The sequence below is a fragment of the Trachurus trachurus genome, assembly GCF_905171665.1.
Source record: "Trachurus trachurus genome assembly, chromosome: 15".
Lineage (NCBI taxonomy): Eukaryota > Metazoa > Chordata > Actinopteri > Carangiformes > Carangidae > Trachurus > Trachurus trachurus.
This window is the reverse complement of record NC_139906.1, coordinates 6,954,422-6,976,744: the sequence shown is the minus strand read 5'-3', so window position 1 is coordinate 6,976,744 and position 22,323 is coordinate 6,954,422. Positions and strand designations below refer to the sequence as shown.

Below are 22,323 nucleotides of genomic sequence, written 5' to 3'. Positions count from 1 at the left end.
CAACAGCGCCCACTGATCTGTACCGAGACTGTTGTTATTCCTTCACCCGAGTCAAATGTTGCTGTGTGTAAAACCACGCTGTGGTCTGTAATCGAGGTGCAGACGAGTGAGTTTGGAGCTGACGAGAGGATCAAAAAAAGAGAGACGGACAACGCGGCCCTATGACAACCCCGCCCCCGCTGAGGAGGTACTAGAGAACTCAGCTGTAGTGGAAAAGCACCTTTATCGAGCCGTGCTGTGCTGTGCCGTGCTGTGAGTGTGTAGTGGAAAAGCGCCAAAAGGTGGCTCTCTTTTAACCCGGCTAGATCACCATGGTAAATTATGCTTAGCACATAACCTGGTCTTGACCAGGTTATGTTCATAGTTTCATCCTAAAATTGCCTTAAAAAGCACCACTGTTTAACTATTTAACTCATTTACAGCTGGCGTCACCTTTACTTTGAAAGTCCAGTGGAGCTGGGTCAGAACGGAGCGTTTGTACGGAGGGAGAGATCACACTGATCCGCTGCTTTTGACTTTCTCCTTGAGCGTCTCCGGCTACAGTTGTTCAGCTGAGGGAATACGCTGCTCACCCGTCTCAGCAGTCTATATTTGACTTTACTCAGTAACATGTGGACACTTAGTAAATCTGATGAAGTGTATGTGTGTGTTTGTTGTTGAGTTTTGTTGTGAACCTTCAGATTTGAATGGATCTGGTTCCTGGTTTCTCTCTGTTTCTTTAACGTGAGTCTAATGACTGAATTATCTTCAGCTCAGTTTACAGTAGAAACCGTCTCTTACTGTGACTCTGAGGGTCCAGGTTCACGACTGAAGTTTGGTGGTTGATCATTGGAGCAGTCACTCTTCATAGACAGACAGATGGATCCTGGAGACTCTGCTCTCAGTCTGTGCTTCTGACCTCTGCAAACACAAACATGTTCAAAAACTAAATTGAGGCATGCACATATTCTGTTCATTTTGTGAAGGTTAACCGCATCTGTAAGTCGTCACTGCTTTGACAAACTATTACATTGTTGTTGTTGTTGTTGTTGTTGTTGTTATTGTTAGGTTTAGGTTTAGTTATCAGACCAGAGGGGTGTTTGCAAAGCCAGTTTAGCTGGTTAGCGAGGTATGTTGAGTCTAAAACCAGGCTTCCCTATACTACAAATGGCTCTTTTCCACTGGCACGGTACGGCACGGCACGGAACAGCACGGCCCGCTTTTTTTGCTTTTCCACTAGCCCTAGTACCTGGTACCAGGTACTATTTTTAGTACCGCCTCGGCCGGTTCCAAGCGAGCCAAAGCGATACTAAAACGTGACGTCAGCCGACTGCCTTCCACTGATTGGGCAGAGCGTCGTCACTGGAAGAGTGCGAGCGCTACGTCCGACATGAGAATCAAACCCGGAAATGTCAAAAACAGAGCGGCAACAGCGCCCACTGATCTGTACCGAGACTGTTGTTATTCCTTCACCCGAGTCAAATGTTGCTGTGTGTAAAACCACGCTGTGGTCTGTAATCGAGGTGCAGACGAGTGAGTTTGGAGCTGACGAGAGGATCAAAAAAAGAGAGACGGACAACGCGGCCCTATGACAACCCCGCCCCCGCTGAGGAGGTACTAGAGAACTCAGCTGTAGTGGAAAAGCACCTTTATCGAGCCGTGCTGTGCTGTGCCGTGCTGTGAGTGTGTAGTGGAAAAGCGCCAAAAGGTGGCTCTCTTTTAACCCGGCTAGATCACCATGGTAACTTATAGACCAAGTTATGTTCAGAGTTTCATCCCAAAATTGCCTTAAAAAGCACCACTGTTTAACTATTTAACTCATTTACAGCTGGCGTCACCTTTACTTTGAAAGTCCAGTGGAGCTGGGTCAGAACGGAGCGTTTGTACGGAGGGAGAGATCACACTGATCCGCTGCTTTTGACTTTCTCCTTGAGCGTCTCCGGCTACAGTTGTTCAGCTGAGGGAATACGCTGCTCACCCGTCTCAGCAGTCTATATTTGACTTTACTCAGTAACATGTGGACACTTAGTAAATCTGATGAAGTGTATGTGTGTGTTTGTTGTTGAGTTTTGTTGTGAACCTTCAGATTTGAATGGATCTGGTTCCTGGTTTCTCTCTGTTTCTTTAACGTGAGTCTAATGACTGAATTATCTTCAGCTCAGTTTACAGTAGAAACCGTCTCTTACTGTGACTCTGAGGGTCCAGGTTCACGACTGAAGTTTGGTGGTTGATCATTGGACCAGTCACTCTTCATAGACAGACAGATGGATCCTGGAGACTCTGCTCTCAGTCTGTGCTTCTGACCTCTGCAAACACAAACATGTTCAAAAACTAAATTGAGGCATGCACATATTCTGTTCATTTTGTGAAGGTTAACTGCATCTGTAAGTCGTCACTGCTTTGTCAAACTATTACATTGTTGTTGTTGTTGTTGTTGTTGTTATTGTTAGGTTTAGGTTTAGTTATCAGACCAGAGGGGTGTTTGCAAAGCCAGTTTAACTGGTTAGCGAGGTATGTTGAGTCTAAAACCAGGCTTCCCTATACTACAAGTGGCGCTTTTCCACTGGCACGGTACGGCACGGCACGGAACAGCACGGCCCGCTTTTTTTGCTTTTCCACTAGCCCTAGTACCTGGTACCAGGTACTATTTTTAGTACCGCCTCGGCCGGTTCCAAGCGAGCCAAAGCGATACTAAAACGTGACGTCAGCCGACTGCCTTCCACTGATTGGGCAGAGCGTCGTCACTGGAAGAGTGCGAGCGCTACGTCCGACATGAGAATCAAACCCGGAAATGTCAAAAACAGAGCGGCAACAGCGCCCACTGATCTGTACCGAGACTGTTGTTATTCCTTCACCCGAGTCAAATGTTGCTGTGTGTAAAACCACGCTGTGGTCTGTAATCGAGGTGCAGACGAGTGAGTTTGGAGCTGACGAGAGGATCAAAAAAAGAGAGACGGACAACGCGGCCCTATGACAACCCCGCCCCCGCTGAGGAGGTACTAGAGAACTCAGCTGTAGTGGAAAAGCACCTTTATCGAGCCGTGCCGTGCTGTGCCGTGCTGTGAGTGTGTAGTGGAAAAGCGCCAAAAGGTGGCTCTCTTTTAACCCGGCTAGATCACCATGGTAAATTATGCTTAGCACATAACCTGGTCTTGACCAGGTTATGTTCATAGTTTCATCCTAAAATTGCCTTAAAAAGCACCACTGTTTAACTATTTAACTCATTTACAGCTGGCGTCACCTTTACTTTGAAAGTCCAGTGGAGCTGGGTCAGAACGGAGCGTTTGTACGGAGGGAGAGATCACACTGATCCGCTGCTTTTGACTTTCTCCTTGAGCGTCTCCGGCTACAGTTGTTCAGCTGAGGGAATACGCTGCTCACCCGTCTCAGCAGTCTATATTTGACTTTACTCAGTAACATGTGGACACTTAGTAAATCTGATGAAGTGTATGTGTGTGTTTGTTGTTGAGTTTTGTTGTGAACCTTCAGATTTGAATGGATCTGGTTCCTGGTTTCTCTCTGTTTCTTTAACGTGAGTCTAATGACTGAATTATCTTCAGCTCAGTTTACAGTAGAAACCGTCTCTTACTGTGACTCTGAGGGTCCAGGTTCACGACTGAAGTTTGGTGGTTGATCATTGGACCAGTCACTCTTCATAGACAGACAGATGGATCCTGGAGACTCTGCTCTCAGTCTGTGCTTCTGACCTCTGCAAACACAAACATGTTCAAAAACTAAATTGAGGCATGCACATATTCTGTTCATTTTGTGAAGGTTAACCGCATCTGTAAGTGGTCACTGCTTTGACAAACTATTACATTGTTGTTGTTGTTGTTGTTGTTGTTATTGTTAGGTTTAGGTTTAGTTATCAGACCAGAGGGGTGTTTGCGAAGCCAGTTTAGCTGGTTAGCGAGGTATGTTGAGTCTAAAACCAGGCTTCCCTATACTACAAGTGGCGCTTTTCCACTGGCATGGCACGGCAGGGCTCGGAACAGCACGGCCCGCTTTTTTTGCTTTTCCACTAACCCTAGTACCTGGTACCAGGTACTATTTTTAGTACCGCCTCGGCCGGTTCCAAGCAAGCCAAAGCGATACTAAAACGTGACGTCAGCCGACTGCCTTCCACTGATTGGGCAGAGCGTCGTCACTGGAAGAGTGCGAGCGCTACGTCCGACATGAGAATCAAACCCGGAAATGTCAAAAACAGAGCGGCAACAGCGCCCACTGATCTGTACCGAGACTGTTGTTGCTGTGTGTAAAACCACGCTGTGGTCTGTAATCGAGGTGCAGACGAGTGAGTTTGGAGCTGACGAGAGGATCAAAAAAAGAGAGACGGACAACGCGGCCCTATGACAACCCCGCCCCCGCTGAGGAGGTACTAGAGAACTCAGCTGTAGTGGAAAAGCACCTTTATCGAGCCGTGCCGTGCTGTGCCGTGCTGTGAGTGTGTAGTGGAAAAGCGCCAAAAGGTGGCTCTCTTTTAACCCGGCTAGATCACCATGGTAACTTATAGACCAGGTTATGTTCAGAGTTTCATCCCAAAATTGCCTTAAAAAGCACCATTGTTTAACTATTTAACTCATTTACAGCTGGCGTCACCTTTACTTTGAAAGTCCAGTGGAGCTGGGTCAGAACGGAGCGTTTGTACGGAGGGAGAGATCACACTGATCCGCTGCTTTTGACTTTCTCCTTGAGCGTCTCCGGCTACAGTTGTTCAGCTGAGGGAATACGCTGCTCACCCGTCTCAGCAGTCTATATTTGACTTTACTCAGTAACATGTGGACACTTAGTAAATCTGATGAAGTGTATGTGTGTGTTTGTTGTTGAGTTTTGTTGTGAACCTTCAGATTTGAATGGATCTGGTTCCTGGTTTCTCTCTGTTTCTTTAACGTGAGTCTAATGACTGAATTATCTTCAGCTCAGTTTACAGTAGAAACCGTCTCTTACTGTGACTCTGAGGGTCCAGGTTCACGACTGAAGTTTGGTGGTTGATCATTGGACCAGTCACTCTTCATAGACAGACAGATGGATCCTGGAGACTCTGCTCTCAGTCTGTGCTTCTGACCTCTGCAAACACAAACATGTTCAAAAACTAAATTGAGGCATGCACATATTCTGTTCATTTTGTGAAGGTTAACTGCATCTGTAAGTCGTCACTGCTTTGTCAAACTATTACATTGTTGTTGTTGTTGTTGGTGTTGTTGTTATTGTTAGGTTTAGGTTTAGTTATCAGACCAGAGGGGTGTTTGCAAAGCCAGTTTAGCTGGTTAGCGAGGTATGTTGAGTCTAAAACCAGGCTTCCCTATACTACAAATGGCTCTTTTCCACTGGCACGGTACGGCACGGCACGGAACAGCACGGCCCGCTTTTTTTGCTTTTCCACTAGCCCTAGTACCTGGTACCAGGTACTATTTTTAGTACCGCCTCGGCCGGTTCCAAGCGAGCCAAAGCGATACTAAAACGTGACGTCAGCCGACTGCCTTCCACTGATTGGGCAGAGCGTCGTCACTGGAAGAGTGCGAGCGCTACGTCCGACATGAGAATCAAACCCGGAAATGTCAAAAACAGAGCGGCAACAGCGCCCACTGATCTGTACCGAGACTGTTGTTATTCCTTCACCCGAGTCAAATGTTGCTGTGTGTAAAACCACGCTGTGGTCTGTAATCGAGGTGCAGACGAGTGAGTTTGGAGCTGACGAGAGGATCAAAAAAAGAGAGACGGACAACGCGGCCCTATGACAACCCCGCCCCCGCTGAGGAGGTACTAGAGAACTCAGCTGTAGTGGAAAAGCACCTTTATCGAGCCGTGCTGTGCTGTGCCGTGCTGTGAGTGTGTAGTGGAAAAGCGCCAAAAGGTGGCTCTCTTTTAACCCGGCTAGATCACCATGGTAAATTATGCTTAGCACATAACCTGGTCTTGACCAGGTTATGTTCATAGTTTCATCCTAAAATTGCCTTAAAAAGCACCACTGTTTAACTATTTAACTCATTTACAGCTGGCGTCACCTTTACTTTGAAAGTCCAGTGGAGCTGGGTCAGAACGGAGCGTTTGTACGGAGGGAGAGATCACACTGATCCGCTGCTTTTGACTTTCTCCTTGAGCGTCTCCGGCTACAGTTGTTCAGCTGAGGGAATACGCTGCTCACCCGTCTCAGCAGTCTATATTTGACTTTACTCAGTAACATGTGGACACTTAGTAAATCTGATGAAGTGTATGTGTGTGTTTGTTGTTGAGTTTTGTTGTGAACCTTCAGATTTGAATGGATCTGGTTCCTGGTTTCTCTCTGTTTCTTTAACGTGAGTCTAATGACTGAATTATCTTCAGCTCAGTTTACAGTAGAAACCGTCTCTTACTGTGACTCTGAGGGTCCAGGTTCACGACTGAAGTTTGGTGGTTGATCATTGGACCAGTCACTCTTCATAGACAGACAGATGGATCCTGGAGACTCTGCTCTCAGTCTGTGCTTCTGACCTCTGCAAACACAAACATGTTCAAAAACTAAATTGAGGCATGCACATATTCTGTTCATTTTGTGAAGGTTAACTGCATCTGTAAGTCGTCACTGCTTTGTCAAACTATTACATTGTTGTTGTTGTTGTTGGTGTTGTTGTTATTATTGTTAGGTTTAGGTTTAGTTATCAGACCAGAGGGGTGTTTGCAAAGCCAGTTTAGCTGGTTAGCGAGGTATGTTGAGTCTAAAACCAGGCTTCCCTATACTACAAATGGCTCTTTTCCACTGGCACGGTACGGCACGGCACGGAACAGCACGGCCCGCTTTTTTTGCTTTTCCACTAGCCCTAGTACCTGGTACCAGGTACTATTTTTAGTACCGCCTCGGCCGGTTCCAAGCGAGCCAAAGCGATACTAAAACGTGACGTCAGCCGACTGCCTTCCACTGATTGGGCAGAGCGTCGTCACTGGAAGAGTGCGAGCGCTACGTCCGACATGAGAATCAAACCCGGAAATGTCAAAAACAGAGCGGCAACAGCGCCCACTGATCTGTACCGAGACTGTTGTTATTCCTTCACCCGAGTCAAATGTTGCTGTGTGTAAAACCACGCTGTGGTCTGTAATCGAGGTGCAGACGAGTGAGTTTGGAGCTGACGAGAGGATCAAAAAAAGAGAGACGGACAACGCGGCCCTATGACAACCCCGCCCCCGCTGAGGAGGTACTAGAGAACTCAGCTGTAGTGGAAAAGCACCTTTATCGAGCCGTGCTGTGCTGTGCCGTGCTGTGAGTGTGTAGTGGAAAAGCGCCAAAAGGTGGCTCTCTTTTAACCCGGCTAGATCACCATGGTAAATTATGCTTAGCACATAACCTGGTCTTGACCAGGTTATGTTCATAGTTTCATCCTAAAATTGCCTTAAAAAGCACCACTGTTTAACTATTTAACTCATTTACAGCTGGCGTCACCTTTACTTTGAAAGTCCAGTGGAGCTGGGTCAGAACGGAGCGTTTGTACGGAGGGAGAGATCACACTGATCCGCTGCTTTTGACTTTCTCCTTGAGCGTCTCCGGCTACAGTTGTTCAGCTGAGGGAATACGCTGCTCACCCGTCTCAGCAGTCTATATTTGACTTTACTCAGTAACATGTGGACACTTAGTAAATCTGATGAAGTGTATGTGTGTGTTTGTTGTTGAGTTTTGTTGTGAACCTTCAGATTTGAATGGATCTGGTTCCTGGTTTCTCTCTGTTTCTTTAACGTGAGTCTAATGACTGAATTATCTTCAGCTCAGTTTACAGTAGAAACCGTCTCTTACTGTGACTCTGAGGGTCCAGGTTCACGACTGAAGTTTGGTGGTTGATCATTGGACCAGTCACTCTTCATAGACAGACAGATGGATCCTGGAGACTCTGCTCTCAGTCTGTGCTTCTGACCTCTGCAAACACAAACATGTTCAAAAACTAAATTGAGGCATGCACATATTCTGTTCATTTTGTGAAGGTTAACCGCATCTGTAAGTCGTCACTGCTTTGACAAACTATTACATTGTTGTTGTTGTTGTTGTTGTTGTTGTTATTGTTAGGTTTAGGTTTAGTTATCAGACCAGAGGGGTGTTTGCAAAGCCAGTTTAGCTGGTTAGCGAGGTATGTTGAGTCTAAAACCAGGCTTCCCTATACTACAAATGGCTCTTTTCCACTGGCACGGTACGGCACGGCACGGAACAGCACGGCCCGCTTTTTTTGCTTTTCCACTAGCCCTAGTACCTGGTACCAGGTACTATTTTTAGTACCGCCTCGGCCGGTTCCAAGCGAGCCAAAGCGATACTAAAACGTGACGTCAGCCGACTGCCTTCCACTGATTGGGCAGAGCGTCGTCACTGGAAGAGTGCGAGCGCTACGTCCGACATGAGAATCAAACCCGGAAATGTCAAAAACAGAGCGGCAACAGCGCCCACTGATCTGTACCGAGACTGTTGTTATTCCTTCACCCGAGTCAAATGTTGCTGTGTGTAAAACCACGCTGTGGTCTGTAATCGAGGTGCAGACGAGTGAGTTTGGAGCTGACGAGAGGATCAAAAAAAGAGAGACGGACAACGCGGCCCTATGACAACCCCGCCCCCGCTGAGGAGGTACTAGAGAACTCAGCTGTAGTGGAAAAGCACCTTTATCGAGCCGTGCTGTGCTGTGCCGTGCTGTGAGTGTGTAGTGGAAAAGCGCCAAAAGGTGGCTCTCTTTTAACCCGGCTAGATCACCATGGTAACTTATAGACCAGGTTATGTTTCAAATCAAAAACAAAACTGAGGAATGCACATATTCTGTTCATTTTGTGGCTTTTAATTACATCTGTAAGTCGTCACTCTTTTGACAAACTATTGCATTGTTGTTAGGTTTAGGTTTAGTTCTCAGATCTGTTGCAGTAAACATTATCATCCTAGCTGACTTGAACATAGCCTGTTCAACGCAATGTAAACAGCACTTTACTCAAACATGGGATAATATATTCAAATTTTCCGTAATAATTATATGTCATTATTTCAATACCTGTATTTATGTTCTACCATGTAAAAATAATCTCATTGGCTACTACTGAAGATATGAATCTGTTAAAACTCATGTTATTTCCTGTTCCAGTGACGTTCACTGCAGCAGCTCAACACACTGAACTCTGACCCAGAGACAGTTTGTACATTCAAAGGTTTGTAGCAGCTCTCTTACTGTGACTCTGAGGGTCCAGGTTCATGACTGAGGCCTGGAAGACGATCTTTGGACCGGTCACTCTCCATAGACGCAGATTCTGCTCTATCTTCCTCTTCCTCCACATTAAGACTTATAACTCAAATGGACTCCTGTGAGTCTGACTGAGAAAACACACCCACACAAACATGTTAAACAAGTTGAGTTGTCTGCAGCAGGTGCTATTTGCCCCTCCCACACTCTCAAAAAAACAAACAAAAAAACCCTCATATTCTAAACTTGAGTGTTGTAAGGTATGACACACACACACACACACACACACACACACACACACACACACACACACACACACACACACACACACACACACACACACACACACACACACACACACACTACAGTAAAATAAACTTTACTTGGCCACTTTCATGTGTAGGCTATTTTTCAGCTCTTCATTTCCTGTTTGCTCCTTTTCTTTCAGCGTCTCCAGGTGTGGACTGAAGTTCACTGTGACTCTTCTTCCCTCCACAGTCCACTGGCACAAACTCACTCACACACTCACACACCAATAATGACTATGATAAAGTTGTGTTAACACTCACCTGACTTATTCTGGACTTAAGTACTGAAGATTTTAAATTAGATTTCAAAGACAGAAAAAAGAAATGTTTTTGCAGGAAGGAGCAAAGACATAAACGTGGAAAAATAATAAAGTAAGAACAGTAATGATCAGATCAAAACAAGTTTCATTATTCTTAATCTCTCTTTATTGCATTAGAACATACATTTCTCATATATATCTATATATATATATTTTATAAATGTGAATTTGTACACTACAATCTTTTATTGTAACATGTTAGAAAATACTCGTAACGCTCCAAAAACATAGCACTAAAAACAGTTACCAAACAATGATTATTACATTTCCTCGTTTTTGTTTTATGTTTTTGTTTTGGCCACCAAGAACAGAAAAAAACCAAGATGGCGGAGATGAAACTGTCGACCAGGAGGAGAGGAGGGGACCACTGTGGTTTGGAGACGGGTGGTTGGGTAGTCGCAGGTTTGTAGTAGCAGACATTTTGTGATCAAACAGGGTCGGGGACGGGGGGACTCTGTCACAACAGGTAACACGACAGCAGGGAGGAAATATGAGGGAGAAAGGAGGGAGTGTGGACAGCAATGAGCGTCAAGCAAAGCCTCATGGGAAAGATGGGTTATTTAGTCCTGGCTTGGTTTTTTTTAACCCTAACCCAGCTCCAGTAAATCTGATAAACTGGGACATGGAATTAAAGTTTGTTCTCAGTTTGTTTTGTGGTTTGGAAGTTGTAACTTTGAAGTGTAATTAATTTAGCAATTTTCTTTCTATCTAACAATACTTGATTTTGTGCTTATTGATCCGGCCCAATAGCAGCCATGTTCTTTAGGTCGTTAGTAACCAGTGGCCAGCTGTTACACCAGCTTTATGTAGCAATCTGCTGTTACCAAAAGCAGCAGCAGTTAAGCTAATGCCAGTTTGCTAATACTGTACGTATAATCCATTTAGATCGAGTAATGTTGAATCGGTCGACTTATCTGACCTGACGTATCACAATTCTGTTTATTTATGATATAGCACATATGCCATAGCACAAAATGTAGCACTAAGTCAACAAAAACATTTGCTAACTTAATATTTCTCTAGAAAAGATGAGATATTTTATAATTACTTGATATAATTATGTAAAATTTAAGTATATGTTCAAAACCAATTAGAAAAGCACAGACAAAGCCAAAAACTTTGGTAGCCTATGTGTTAATGGAGAACGCTCACTAATTTTCCAATTTAGTCACATACGACTAAAATCAACTATATTTTTTAAAGTTGACCAGTTGATTGGACGTCGCTCCAGATTATAACAGATTTGTACATTTCTGAAGTCTTAATTAGTGAAAGTGGTGTGACAGCAGCCAGTGGTTACTAAAAACTGAGCAAATGATTTTCTGCACAAACTCTCAAAGAGCTGGTGCAACAATCCAGATGTTTAACAGTGTAGTGTTAGCAGTAGCAGTTAGGATGGAGCACGTTGATGGAAGCAGGGCGAGGTGAGCTGAGGGGGTGGGAGAGATAACGGCAGGTTGTTGTTGTTGCTTTTTTCTTTCTTTTTTTGTGTAGTAAGTTTAAGTCGTATCACAGAAGACGCAGCAAGCAGGTGGAGGAAAGGTGGAGGCAGGTTACTGTGACCAGCAGAGAGGGAGAGGAGGGGGAGCTAGTAGCCAGTTTTTTGCAAGAAAGAGCCAAGACACAAACTTGGAAGAAGAAAAAGATAAATCATAATCACATCAATACAAGTTTCATAATGCTTAATCTCTCTTTGTTGCATTAGATCATACATGTTTCATGTCTATATATAAATGTGAATTTGTACACGACAATCTGTTAAAATACCCGCAATGCTCCAAAAACCATAGCACTAAAAACAGTTAGCAAATGATTATTACATTTAGATCGAGATCAGTCCTCTCTCTCTCTCTGGTCTGTAGAGAAGAAGCAGAAGTTTAAGGGAGGTGATGAGTCACAAACTCTTCTTCTATTTTACTTCCACAATCATCAGCTGTGGAAACAGCTACAGATCAAACTCCTATGTCTCCAGTCGAAAGTCTGGACTCTTCACAAGATCATGAAGCTGCTGCAGGTCTGTAGAGTTCAGGTTGTTTCCTCTCAGGTCCAGGTGTCTCAGGTGGGAGGGGTTGGACTTCAGAGCTGAGACCAGAGAAGAACAGCTGATCTCTGACAAACTGCAGTTCCACAATCTGAATAAAGAATAAAGGAGTGAGTTGAGGACAAAGTTCCTTGTTGAATTGGCTTCAGAAAGAAAGAAAGAGTTCAGAAAATGAAAGTCAAACAGCTGAAGCAACAGGAAACAGGTTAAACAGTCACATACAGAGAGACAACAGCTCTTCGCAGTAAACTGTGACATCAAGGAGAGGTGATGATAGTGGTACACTGCCCGTTCTTCTCTTAACATTATATGAAAAGCACAGTGACATGATAAATCTTATAGACAGCCTAAATAAATACAGGTAGGTAGGTGTGTGCGTGTATACATAGAGATGAAAGGTGAGGTATCTGATGTTAGCTACAGAGACAATTGGATCCTGGTCAGTTTAAAAATAATGAGAATAGATATATACAGTGGGTATGGACAGTACCCCTTCAAGTTTTCACAATTTGTTAATTTTCAGCTTTCTGTTAAAACTTTTTTCTCATTTTTTTTGCAAATTAATTAAAAAAGAAAAACTTAAATATCAGCTGAACAAGTATTCAGATGCTTTGCTCTGACATGCTGGGGTGGTGAGTGTAGATTGATGGGGGATTTTTTATTTTTTATTTTAACATAAAGCTGCAAACAGTGAAAAAATAGTGAAAAATTTGAAGTAGTGCACCAGATTTATGTCTTTTAGTATATTTCTGACACCTGAAAATCCTTAGTCAAGGACACCCCTAAGAAACAGTGACTGGACTAAAACCAGAGAAGAAGAAAACACACGTCACCATGACGACCCTCAGTGTGGATCAGTATAATATCAGCCTCATGTCTGCAGCTCAGTGTCAACACAACTCTTATATCACGTTCATCTGAGCACAGAAATAAAACAGAGTCTGACCTCAGAGTCTCCAGTCTACACTCTGGACTCTCCAGAAAACCACTCAGATCCTTCACTGCTGAATCCTGCAGGTTGGTGTTGTAGCTCAGGTCCAGGTGTCTCAGGTGGGAGGGGTTGGACTTCAGAGCTGAGACCAGAGAAGAACAGCTGATCTCTGACAACCTGCAGCTCCACAATCTGAATAAAGAATAAAAGAAGTGAGTTGAGGACAAAGCTCCTTGTTGACAGCGTTCAGTGTTTCATCATCTGTTCAGAGCTTAAGAAGCTTCAGAAAGAACAAGTTCAGAAAATGAAAGTCAAACAGCTGAAGCAACAGGAAGCAGGTTAAACAGTCACATAGAGAGAAAACAGCTCCTTAATATTCATGAGAAGCTGCTGCTGCTTCAACTCAGACATAGTGACTCTGCCTCTCCGTCTTCTGAATAGCGGGGCCTTTAGAAAAAATAGAAAACCCCGCTATTACGATGAATGGAAGTCTATTTTCGAAAAAGCAGGGTTTCGAAAAGGCAGGGTGTAACCGTGCAGCCACATTTATCAGAGATTTACTGACGATGCTCAAGTTTTCAAAGACAACAAACAAGAGAAGCTGAACTCTGTTGCCATGACAACAAACATGTAGAAACACATGTTGAATGAAGCAGCTGATGAAGCTCAGAGACAGAAAAGCCTGCTGACTCACAGATTTAACCTGCTCAAACTTCTTCAAAGTGCTGAAACCAGCAGACACACAGCAGCTTATTATGGGATGTTGGCTTTGAATATTTCAGTACAAACATCACAGAGCCTCAGGAAAGAGGTGGACCCACCAGCCTATTGATTATAGATCAGTTATTGTCTGACACATTACATGTGTTTCTGTAGATGGGGAGAAATGTGAAGAGAAACAGTGACTGGACTAAAACCAGAGAAGAAGAAAACACACGTCACCATGACGACCCTCAGTGTGGATCAGTATATCAGCCTCATGTCTGCAGCTCAGTGTCAACACAACTTTCACATCACATTCATCTGAACACAGAAATAAAACAGAGGCTGACCTCAGAGTCTCCAGTCTACAGTCTGGACTCTCCAGAAAACCACTCAGATCCTTCACTACTGAATCCTGCAGGTCGTTGGAGCTCAGGTCCAGGTGTCTCAGGTGGGAGGGGTTGGACTTCAGAGCTGAGCAAAGAGAAGAACAGCTGATCTCTGACAAACTGCAGCCCTCCAATCTGAAAAAAGAATAAAAGAAGTGAGATTAGGACAAAGTTCCTTGTTGACAGCGTTCAGTGTTTCATCATGTGTTTAGAGCTGAAGAAGCTTCAGAAAAAACAAGTTTAGAAAATAAAAGTCCAACAGCTGAAGCAACAGGAAGCAGGTTAAACAGTCACAGAGAGAAAACAGCTCATTAATATCCATGAGAAGCTGCTGCTGCTTCAGCACAGATGTAGTGACTCTGCCTCTTAATATATACTATGTATATCTATGTGTGAGTGTGCATCTACATACTGTATAGTTAGATCTTTTTTCTATTTTCATTATTTTATTTAGCCTATTTATTTTTTAAATTAATAATTAATTAGTCTTGTGAGGAGTGGTTTGGCGTACTTTATTTGCTGTAAAATGTTAAAGGGATGGTTCACCCAAAATTCAAATTTCACTCATTTTCTACTTACCCTCGTGTCGATTAAGGGTTGGGAGAAGTTTCAGAGTCATCCGTGCCTTCTTGGAGGTAAAGGGGGGGGCGGGTCTGCGCAGCACCGCATACTTGTATTGAAGCCCCTACATGAGAAATTGTTCAGAAAAAATGTAATAAGTCTATATTTTAAGCTTGTTTGTAGCGGAAGCTCCCAGAGAGGGACATTACAGACGAGCAGCATGAAGTTATTTGGATGTTTTTTGGTGTGTCTTTTTGGGCGAAGAAAAGTGAGCCCTGTCATATGGACATGAAGTGCTGCACGGACCCCGCTGTAACTCCAAGAAGGCACGGAAATTTGAATTTTGGGTGAAATATTCCTTTAATTGTTCTGTAATCTGAAAAGGTGCCTAAAAAACAAAACAGCCACGTACAGAGAGAGAAAACAGCTCATTAACATTCATGAGAAGCTGCTGTTGCTTCAACACAGACATAGTGACTCCGCCTCTTAAACTCTACCAGCTCCACCTGTGAGGACAAAGTGGAGACAGACTCCAACAGGTCCAGTCAGTGAACTCACCTCAGAGTCTCCAGTCTACAGTTTGGACTCTCCAGTCCAGCACACAGAGCCTTCACTGCTGAATCCTGCAGGTCGTTTTCACTCAGGTCCAGTTCTGTCAAGTGGGAGGGGCTGGACTTCAGAGCTGAGGCCACAACTTCACAGTGACTCTCTGAGAGTTGACAATGGCCAAGTCTGTGAAGAGAGAAAATAAAATGTGTCAGAATAAAATCAGCTTTAGACTATAGTAAAACATTTTTTTTTAACCACTGCACCACACACCACCCCACAGGGCATCCCACAGGATGTGATGATGTGATGAACATCTGAGGTTCAGCTCATCTTCTCTGTCTCAGTTTGACATGAAACATGGCTGGCATGTTCAGACCGAAAAACCAAAAAATAGTTGTTTTTTCCTTGCAAAGTGATAGCGGACTTGTCATATTCTAGCCTGTGAAGACGACAGGAAGGAGGAGACTGACAACATGGAGAAACAGAATTTGCAGAAACGAAATGTTTGGTGGTGATCTGGGCATCTACAGAATTTCAAGAAAAGCTAGAAAGCAGCTGCTGTAATCAGTTTCTGGTTTGAATAAAACTAGAAAGTCAAAATAAAAAAACTACGCTGTAGAACATCCACCAGGCCCGTGTGGAGCGTGTGTGGCGCTGTAGCCCTACCACACATAAACATCAACAACAGAGAAGAAGCGGGAAAGTTTCCTCACTCAAACTCCAAATATATAAGTGGATCAAAATTTGACTGGGAGTCGTGTCAGTGCAAACATGATGATCGATGATGATTTAACGGGCGAGATTCAGCCGCACTGTCCAAGGGAACGACAGTAGTCAGCTGTTGTTACATGACTTCCATTGAGTGTTAAACCATGGATGTATAATAGATCCATGGTGTTTATGTGTAGAGGTGTGCCTCAGGTTACAGAGCAGTTGGGGGCATGGTATCATCGTTTCACAAAAGACCCGTTTTAGGTGTCACGAAAACGCTGGGGCAGGGTTTTCAAATTTTGATTCCAAAAAATACTGTTTCTGTCTGGCCGAAACGCTGAAATGATAAAATACTTATGTGGATTAATTAAATACATATTAGTGTAGACAGGCTCTATAAGAACTATGGTTATCTGAGCTTCACTATACTACGGATCAATAATTGTAATGATCATGTCTGGACTCACCGAGCCTTTCTGCAGTTCCTCACAGCTGGGATCAGTCTCAGTCGTCCCTGATCTGATGTGTTGTACTCCTCCAGGTCAAACTCGTCCAGAACCTGCTCTGACATCTGCAGCATGTAGGCCAGAGCTGAACATTGAATCTCAGAGAGTTTCTTCTCTGATCTGTTCTCTGACTTAATGAACTGTTGTATCTCCTCATGAACTGACTGGTCGTTCATCTCCATCAGACAGTGCAAGATGTTGATGCTTCTGTCAGGAGAGGTAGAATAACTGTTCATCTTCTTCAGGTTGTTGATGACTCTCTGGATGGTTTCTGGACTGTTGTCTGTCTGACCCAGCAGACCTCCTAACAGCTTCTGGTTGGACTCCAGAGAGAGGCCATGAAGGAAGCGAACAAACAAGTCCAGGTGACCGTTTCTACTGCTGAGGGATTTCTCCATAGCTGTCTTCAGGAGGGCATCCAGAATTGAATAGTAATCATGATACTGTCCTCCCAGGAAGTTCATCAAGATCTGTGTGTTCCTGTTGGTGAAACAGTGGAACATGTAGACTGCAGCCAGAAACTCCTGAACACTCAGATGAACAAAGCAGTAGACTGTTTTCTGGAAGATCACACTCTCTCTTTTGAAGATCTCAGTACAGAGTCCTGAGTTCACCAAGGCCTCTGTGACATCCAGACCACACTGCTCCAGGTCTTCTTGGTAGAACATGATGTTTCCTTTCTCCAGCTGTTCAAACGCCAGCCTCCCCAGCTTCAGAAGAACTTCCCTGTCGGCCTCCATCAGCTCTTGTGGACTCGTCTCATGTCCTTCACCGTACTTGTTCTTCTTCCTCTTTGTCTGGACCAGCAGGAAGTGTGAGAACAGGTCAGTCGTGGTCTTGGGCAGCTCTCCTCTCTGGTCTGTGGTCAACATGAACTCCAGAACTGTAGCACTGATCCAGCAGAAGACCGGGACTTGACACATGATGTGGAGGGTCCTGGACGTCTTGATGTGTGAGATGATTCTTCTGGACAGACCTTCATCCCTGGATCTCCTCCTGAAGTACTCCTCTATCTGGGCGTCAGTGAAGCCTCGGACCTCTGTTACCCTGTCAACACATGGAGGAGGGATCTGATTGGCTGCTGCAGGTCTGGAGGTGATCCAGACCAGAGCCGAGGGAAGCAGATTCCCCTGGATGAGGTTTGTCAGCAGCCTGTTGACTGATGATGTCTGTGTGACATCAGACACAACCTCCCTGTTGTTGAAGTCCAGTGACAGTCGGCTTTCATCCAGGCCGTCAAAGATGAAGAGAAGTTTACAGACAGCCAGCTGCTCTGCTGTGACCTTCTGTAATGTTGGATGGAAAACATGGAGCAGGCTGAGAAGACTGAACCGCTGATCTCTGATCAGGTTCAGCTCCCTGAACGAAAGCAGAACCAGCAGATCGACATCCTGGTTCTCCAAGCCCTCGGCCCAGTCCAGAGTGAACTTCTGCACCGAGACGGTTTTTCCAACGCCAGCAACACCGTTTGTCAGCACCACTTTGATGGGACTCTGTTTGAGATGCACATATTTAGAGAAATCGTCTTTCATATTGACAGAAAAGTTTTTATGGACAGGTGAGACCGTAGAGACGTCCTCTCTCTGTTGGACAGTTAAGTCTTTAAAGATGTTGTTGCACTTGATTGGAGTGTCATGGAGGGTCTTTTTCTTGGACGTTGTCTCCAGCTGTCTCACCTCATGTTGGGTATTAACCTCTTCACTCTGTCCCTCTGTGATGTAGAGCTCAGTGTAGATGCTGTTGAGGAGGGTTTCACTTCCTGTTCCCTCAGTTCCTTCAGTCACTCGTTCACATCTGCTCCTCAGACTGATCTTATGTTGATCTAAAACCTCCTCCAGACCACGATCTGCTGAGAGAGAAGAGACAGAGTCAGACTGAAGACAGAGAATCTTACTATCTGATCAAATTATTTTCATCAGTTACAGAAAAAAACTACAGACAACAAAGAAAAGGTTTGATTGTTGTTGTGTTTATCGTCATCAGTGCCGTGTGATGTAACAATGACAATGTAACAACAGGTCCTGGTTTCAGAAATGACCACATCAGCAGACAGATGGTCAGTCTCACTTTGTACACAGCTGCTCTGATTGGCTGTCTGCAGCTCACCTCTACTTCTGGGTTTTTGTCCACAGTGGGGACAGGAGGGGGGTCCTGAAGAAGCAGACTGGTCCCAGTCTGAGGTGAAACACTGTCTGCAGAACCAGTGTCCACAGCTGGTGGAGACTGGATCCTTCAGGACGTCCTGACAGAGACCACAGCAGGACAGCTGCTCGTCCACAGAGACACCACTCCTCTTCCTCCTGTGAAGACATTTCTGTGTCACTAACATGTCAGTCACAGGTAGCCTACACATCTGTGCTCTGACTGGTTAACCACCTTAAGAGGGCGGGGCTTCAGTAAGCAGAGGAGCAGAGAGAGGGAAAAGAAGAGTGGAAAGAGACGAGCTGAATGAAAACCTGGTCCTGAAGTGGTCTGGTTTCTGTCTCTGTTTATCCGTTAATCTAAAATCTTGACTCTAAAACAAAATTCCTGTTCATTTGAGTCTCTTTAGATCTGCATTGTTTTATCTTTTTTTTTTACTCAAATGTCTGAAATGATTCAGTAGCTGTTGATTGTGTTTTCCTGTGACTCTTTCAGACACTGATCATGTGTTTGATATTGAGTCCTATCTGCTTTTTGTCGTGTTGCTGCTTTAATAAACTCATCATGCAGACGCTGCTGTGTCGCTCTAATTAACCAGTGTTGGATTTATAATCCAGTGTGAAGAGACTGAAGCTGACGACTGAAGCTTCAGCAGCTCCACCTGAGCTCCCACTAAATGTTGTGTTCACTATTGTGAACAAGGCAAGGCAAGGCAATTTTATTTGTATAGCCCGTTTTTACAAACAGTTTGTCTCAAAGGGCTTTACATGGCATCGTAACAACATCCTCTGTCTTTAGACCCTCACATCGACTGAGGAAAAACTCCATAGAAAACCCTTTTAACAGGGAAAAATCGGAGAAACCTCAGGGTGAGCAACAGAGGAGGGATCCCTCACCCAGGACAGACAGACGTGCAATAGATGTTGTTACAGACAAGACAGTTTACAGTCACAGAATGTGCAAAATAGCTCCACATGAACAATGTGTAGAAGCTCAGGCAGTCAGAGACGGTAGGAAACCTTGATCACTGCTCTTTAAATTCACTATTGTGCTCTTACAACTGTCTGGTTCTTGACTTTTCAAAATAAAAGCCTCTATGTCTCTGCTGCTTTAATCTCTACTGTGCTTCAGTTAAAAAGCTCTGATGTACGGCTCATTAAATGGTCTCCTCCAGCATGGAGACACTGGGCCCTAGTTTCTTAGACCGAGCGAAGTCTAAGTGCAGCGCAGCTTCGCCACGCCAACGGGGCTGGACCAGGTCCATTTCGCAAGATTCGTGGGCCGCGCAGTCAGACTTAGACCAGCGTAAACCCTCCCCTCGTCCCTCCCACCGGCGCAAACGGCGAAGAGGGAGGAGAGAGGGCGGGAGGGAGACAGAAGGAGGAGAGAAAGGCGTGGAGTGGGTTTGACACAGCCGAGTCAGATCTTCACCAATCAAATGAGCTCCTCTCCTCACCTTTAACTGCGCGGAGGGCGATGCGCGCTGCAAGTTTGTCATTTTATACTTGGACTGGACGGAGGAGACAGCGACGCCAGAGGCCGAACCTCTCCCAGGAGGAAACAGCTGTTTCCCCGGAGGTCCGAGCTCAGAGTGACCAACAATGAGTTTACTAATAATAATACAAATATCCTTAATCAGGTTTGATCTGATACACTGAGAACCCCTGCCCAATGAAAGAAACAACAACTAAGAAACTAATAAAGAAACTCACATTTATTCAAACCCTGTAAGCAAGATGAGAGGTATAATACAACATAAACAAACACCATGCGTAACGGATGAAATCCGCGTAAAGGACGCTCTCTCTCTCTCTCTCTCTCTCTCTCTCTCTCTCTCTCTCTCTCTCTCTGTCCGTCTCTTTTTTTCTCTCTTTTTTTCTGTGATAGAGATGCTGAGTATACGGCTATATACTGACTATCTGATACCGAGGCTGTGGTGGTGGACTAAGAGAGATGAAGATTTGTGTTTTGTTTTTCATTACGGCTGCCTGATGCGCTAATGAATTAATAAGTAAATAAATAAATAAAGCGATCATCACAAGGGCAGAGTGGTATCTCAACACGGCAGCGACATGCAGTCATCCACCCTCAGTCCTGCTTGGGACATCCACAGCTGCTTTTCAGTGCCAGTTCGTCCCTGCTGTGTTAATTCAGGTGGAGTTTCCATTACGCGCTGACAGCCTTTGATCTCTGCTTTGATCTGACGTCAGATGTGACGGGACAATCTATATAGATATAAATTCACGTGTTGATTCCATTAGTTGCATTAAATAGTGGTTATTGTGGATATTTATTGCATTGAAATGTGTCTGGAACTGTGGAGATCTGCCTGTGAGGTCTTGGTGACGTGTGTGCACTGCACGTCAGTCAGCCAAACTTCCACTGCACCTGCTGCGCTTCGCCCTGCGCTGAGACTAGACCTGGTTGGAGGTGGCGAGCTTTCAGCGCAACCTCGGCGAGACATTTTCCCACGAAACTTCCACTGCACCAAGCTGAATCTGTGACGCCTCCCCCTGCTGCGCGGCCACGCCTATCTCAGCGCAGCGCGATCTACAAATCTCCCAATCTGACTTTGCGCTCGGCTGCGCTGGTCGAAACTTGCATTAGACCGGCTGCGTTACCTTGCGCCACCTGCGCTGCGCCAGCAAACTAGGGCCCACTGTGTTTGTTCTCTGTCCTTCTGTCCACTTACAGCTCTACAGACAGGTGGAGCTCACACAGGTGTTGACATGAAATCATCTGATTGTGGTCGTGTCTGAATCCATTTGTGGAAACTGTGGAGGTTTGATTGGGCTCTTGTTGAAGCACCAACGTTCACACTGAGGCTGAGGACACAGTAACATGAGGACAATAAGTAAATTTGATGAAGTGTTTGTGTGTGCATGTTTCTGTTTCTTCTGAGTTTTGTTGTGAACCTTCAGAGTTTAATGGATCTGGTTCCTGGTTTCTCTCTGTTTCCTTAAAGCAGAAGTAAGCGATCCGGTCGTTTTGGCTAACTTCTTGTCAGCCGATGGAGTTAGCAGCCCCCGCCCTCGTCATGGATCTATTGGTCCTCGTCCCTATGTCACCACATTCACGCACATCCCTTGGCTGCACACACAGCCCTTCATGCCGTTCTCTCTCCTCATTGGATAAAGGTTGTAGGATACAAGGAAGTATACAAGAAGTTTTCTCCTCGGCTTAGAGCAGAGCAGAGCAGAGTGACTGACAGACCCGTGTTTCGGACCAAACACTCTATGTAAGTGATTGCTGTCGGAAGATAGAACTATTTAAGACTTATATTAACACAAACATTCCGCTTACTGCTGCTTTAACGTGAGTCTAATGACCGAATCATCTTCAGCTCAGTTTACAGTAGAAACCGTCTCTTACTGTGACTCTGAGGGGCCAGGTTCATGACTGAAGTCTGGTTGTTGATCTTTGGACCGGTCACTCTTCACAGACAGACAGATGGATCCTGGAGACTCTGCTCTCAGTCTGTGCTTCTGACCTCTGCAAACACAAAAGTGTTCAAAAACAAAATTGAGGAATGCACATATACTGTTCATTTTGTGAATTTAAACTGCATCTGTAAGTCGTCACTGTTTCTAAAAACTATCTCTGGAATCACATTGTTGTTGTTTTGTTCTCAGATCTGTTGCAGTAAACATTATCATGCTTGCTGTCTTGAACATAGCCTGTTCAACGCAGTGTAAACAGCACTTTACTCAAACATGGGATAATATATTTTGATTTTCCATCATAACTATATGTCATTATTTCAATATCTGTATTTATGTTCTACCATGTAAAAATAAGCTCACTGGCTCCTATTGAAGATGTGAAACTGTTAAAACTGTTATTTTCTGTTTCAGTCACGTTGACTGCAGCAGCTCAACACACTGAACTCTGACCCAGAGACAGTTTGGACGTTCACAGGTTTGTATCAGCTCTCATACACCCCGTCCTGACATACAGCGATGCGACAGCGATTCGAGCGAGCGAGGAAAAGTGATTAGAATGCATACTTTT

At 44.6% G+C, this 22,323-nt stretch overlaps 2 protein-coding genes across 2 annotated transcripts in view; both read right to left on the bottom strand.

Annotated features, from left to right (window-relative positions):
- Positions 1 to 699: 699 nt before the first annotated feature.
- Positions 700 to 21,778, bottom strand: LOC310998618 (uncharacterized protein). The gene is made up of 7 exons (XM_083988759.1): positions 21,685 to 21,778; positions 7,742 to 7,861; positions 6,333 to 6,452; positions 4,927 to 5,046; positions 3,569 to 3,688; positions 2,166 to 2,285; positions 700 to 900 (listed from the first exon to the last, which is right to left on the bottom strand). The coding sequence occupies exons 2-7, from the start codon at positions 7,807 to 7,809 to the stop codon at positions 777 to 779; spliced, it is 672 nt and encodes a 223-aa protein (XP_083844885.1). The 5' UTR covers positions 7,810 to 7,861; positions 21,685 to 21,778; the 3' UTR covers positions 700 to 776.
- Positions 11,584 to 22,323, bottom strand: part of LOC310998615 (uncharacterized protein) — a 31,282-nt gene continuing 20,542 nt past the window's right edge. The window contains exons 10-13 of the mRNA XM_083988756.1: positions 14,963 to 15,056; positions 13,805 to 13,978; positions 12,768 to 12,944; positions 11,584 to 11,912 (exon numbers count right to left, since the gene is read on the bottom strand). Coding sequence (XP_083844882.1) covers positions 11,741 to 11,912; positions 12,768 to 12,944; positions 13,805 to 13,978; positions 14,963 to 15,056 — 617 coding nt within the window. The 3' untranslated portion in view covers positions 11,584 to 11,740. The remainder of the gene's footprint in view (positions 11,913 to 12,767; positions 12,945 to 13,804; positions 13,979 to 14,962; positions 15,057 to 22,323) is intronic.

Bases quoted from the DNA above. Each gene is read 5' to 3' on its own strand.
- LOC310998618 (XM_083988759.1), bottom strand. From the start codon at position 7,809: ATGAAGAGTGACTGGTCCAATGATCAACCACCAAACTTCAGTCGTGAA. The intron at 6,453-7,741 runs GTAAGAGACGGT...TTGTGTTTGCAG, and splicing joins CCTGGACCCTCAGAGTCACA to AGGTCAGAAGCACAGACTGA. The intron at 2,286-3,568 runs GTAAGAGACGGT...TTGTGTTTGCAG, and splicing joins CCTGGACCCTCAGAGTCACA to AGGTCAGAAGCACAGACTGA.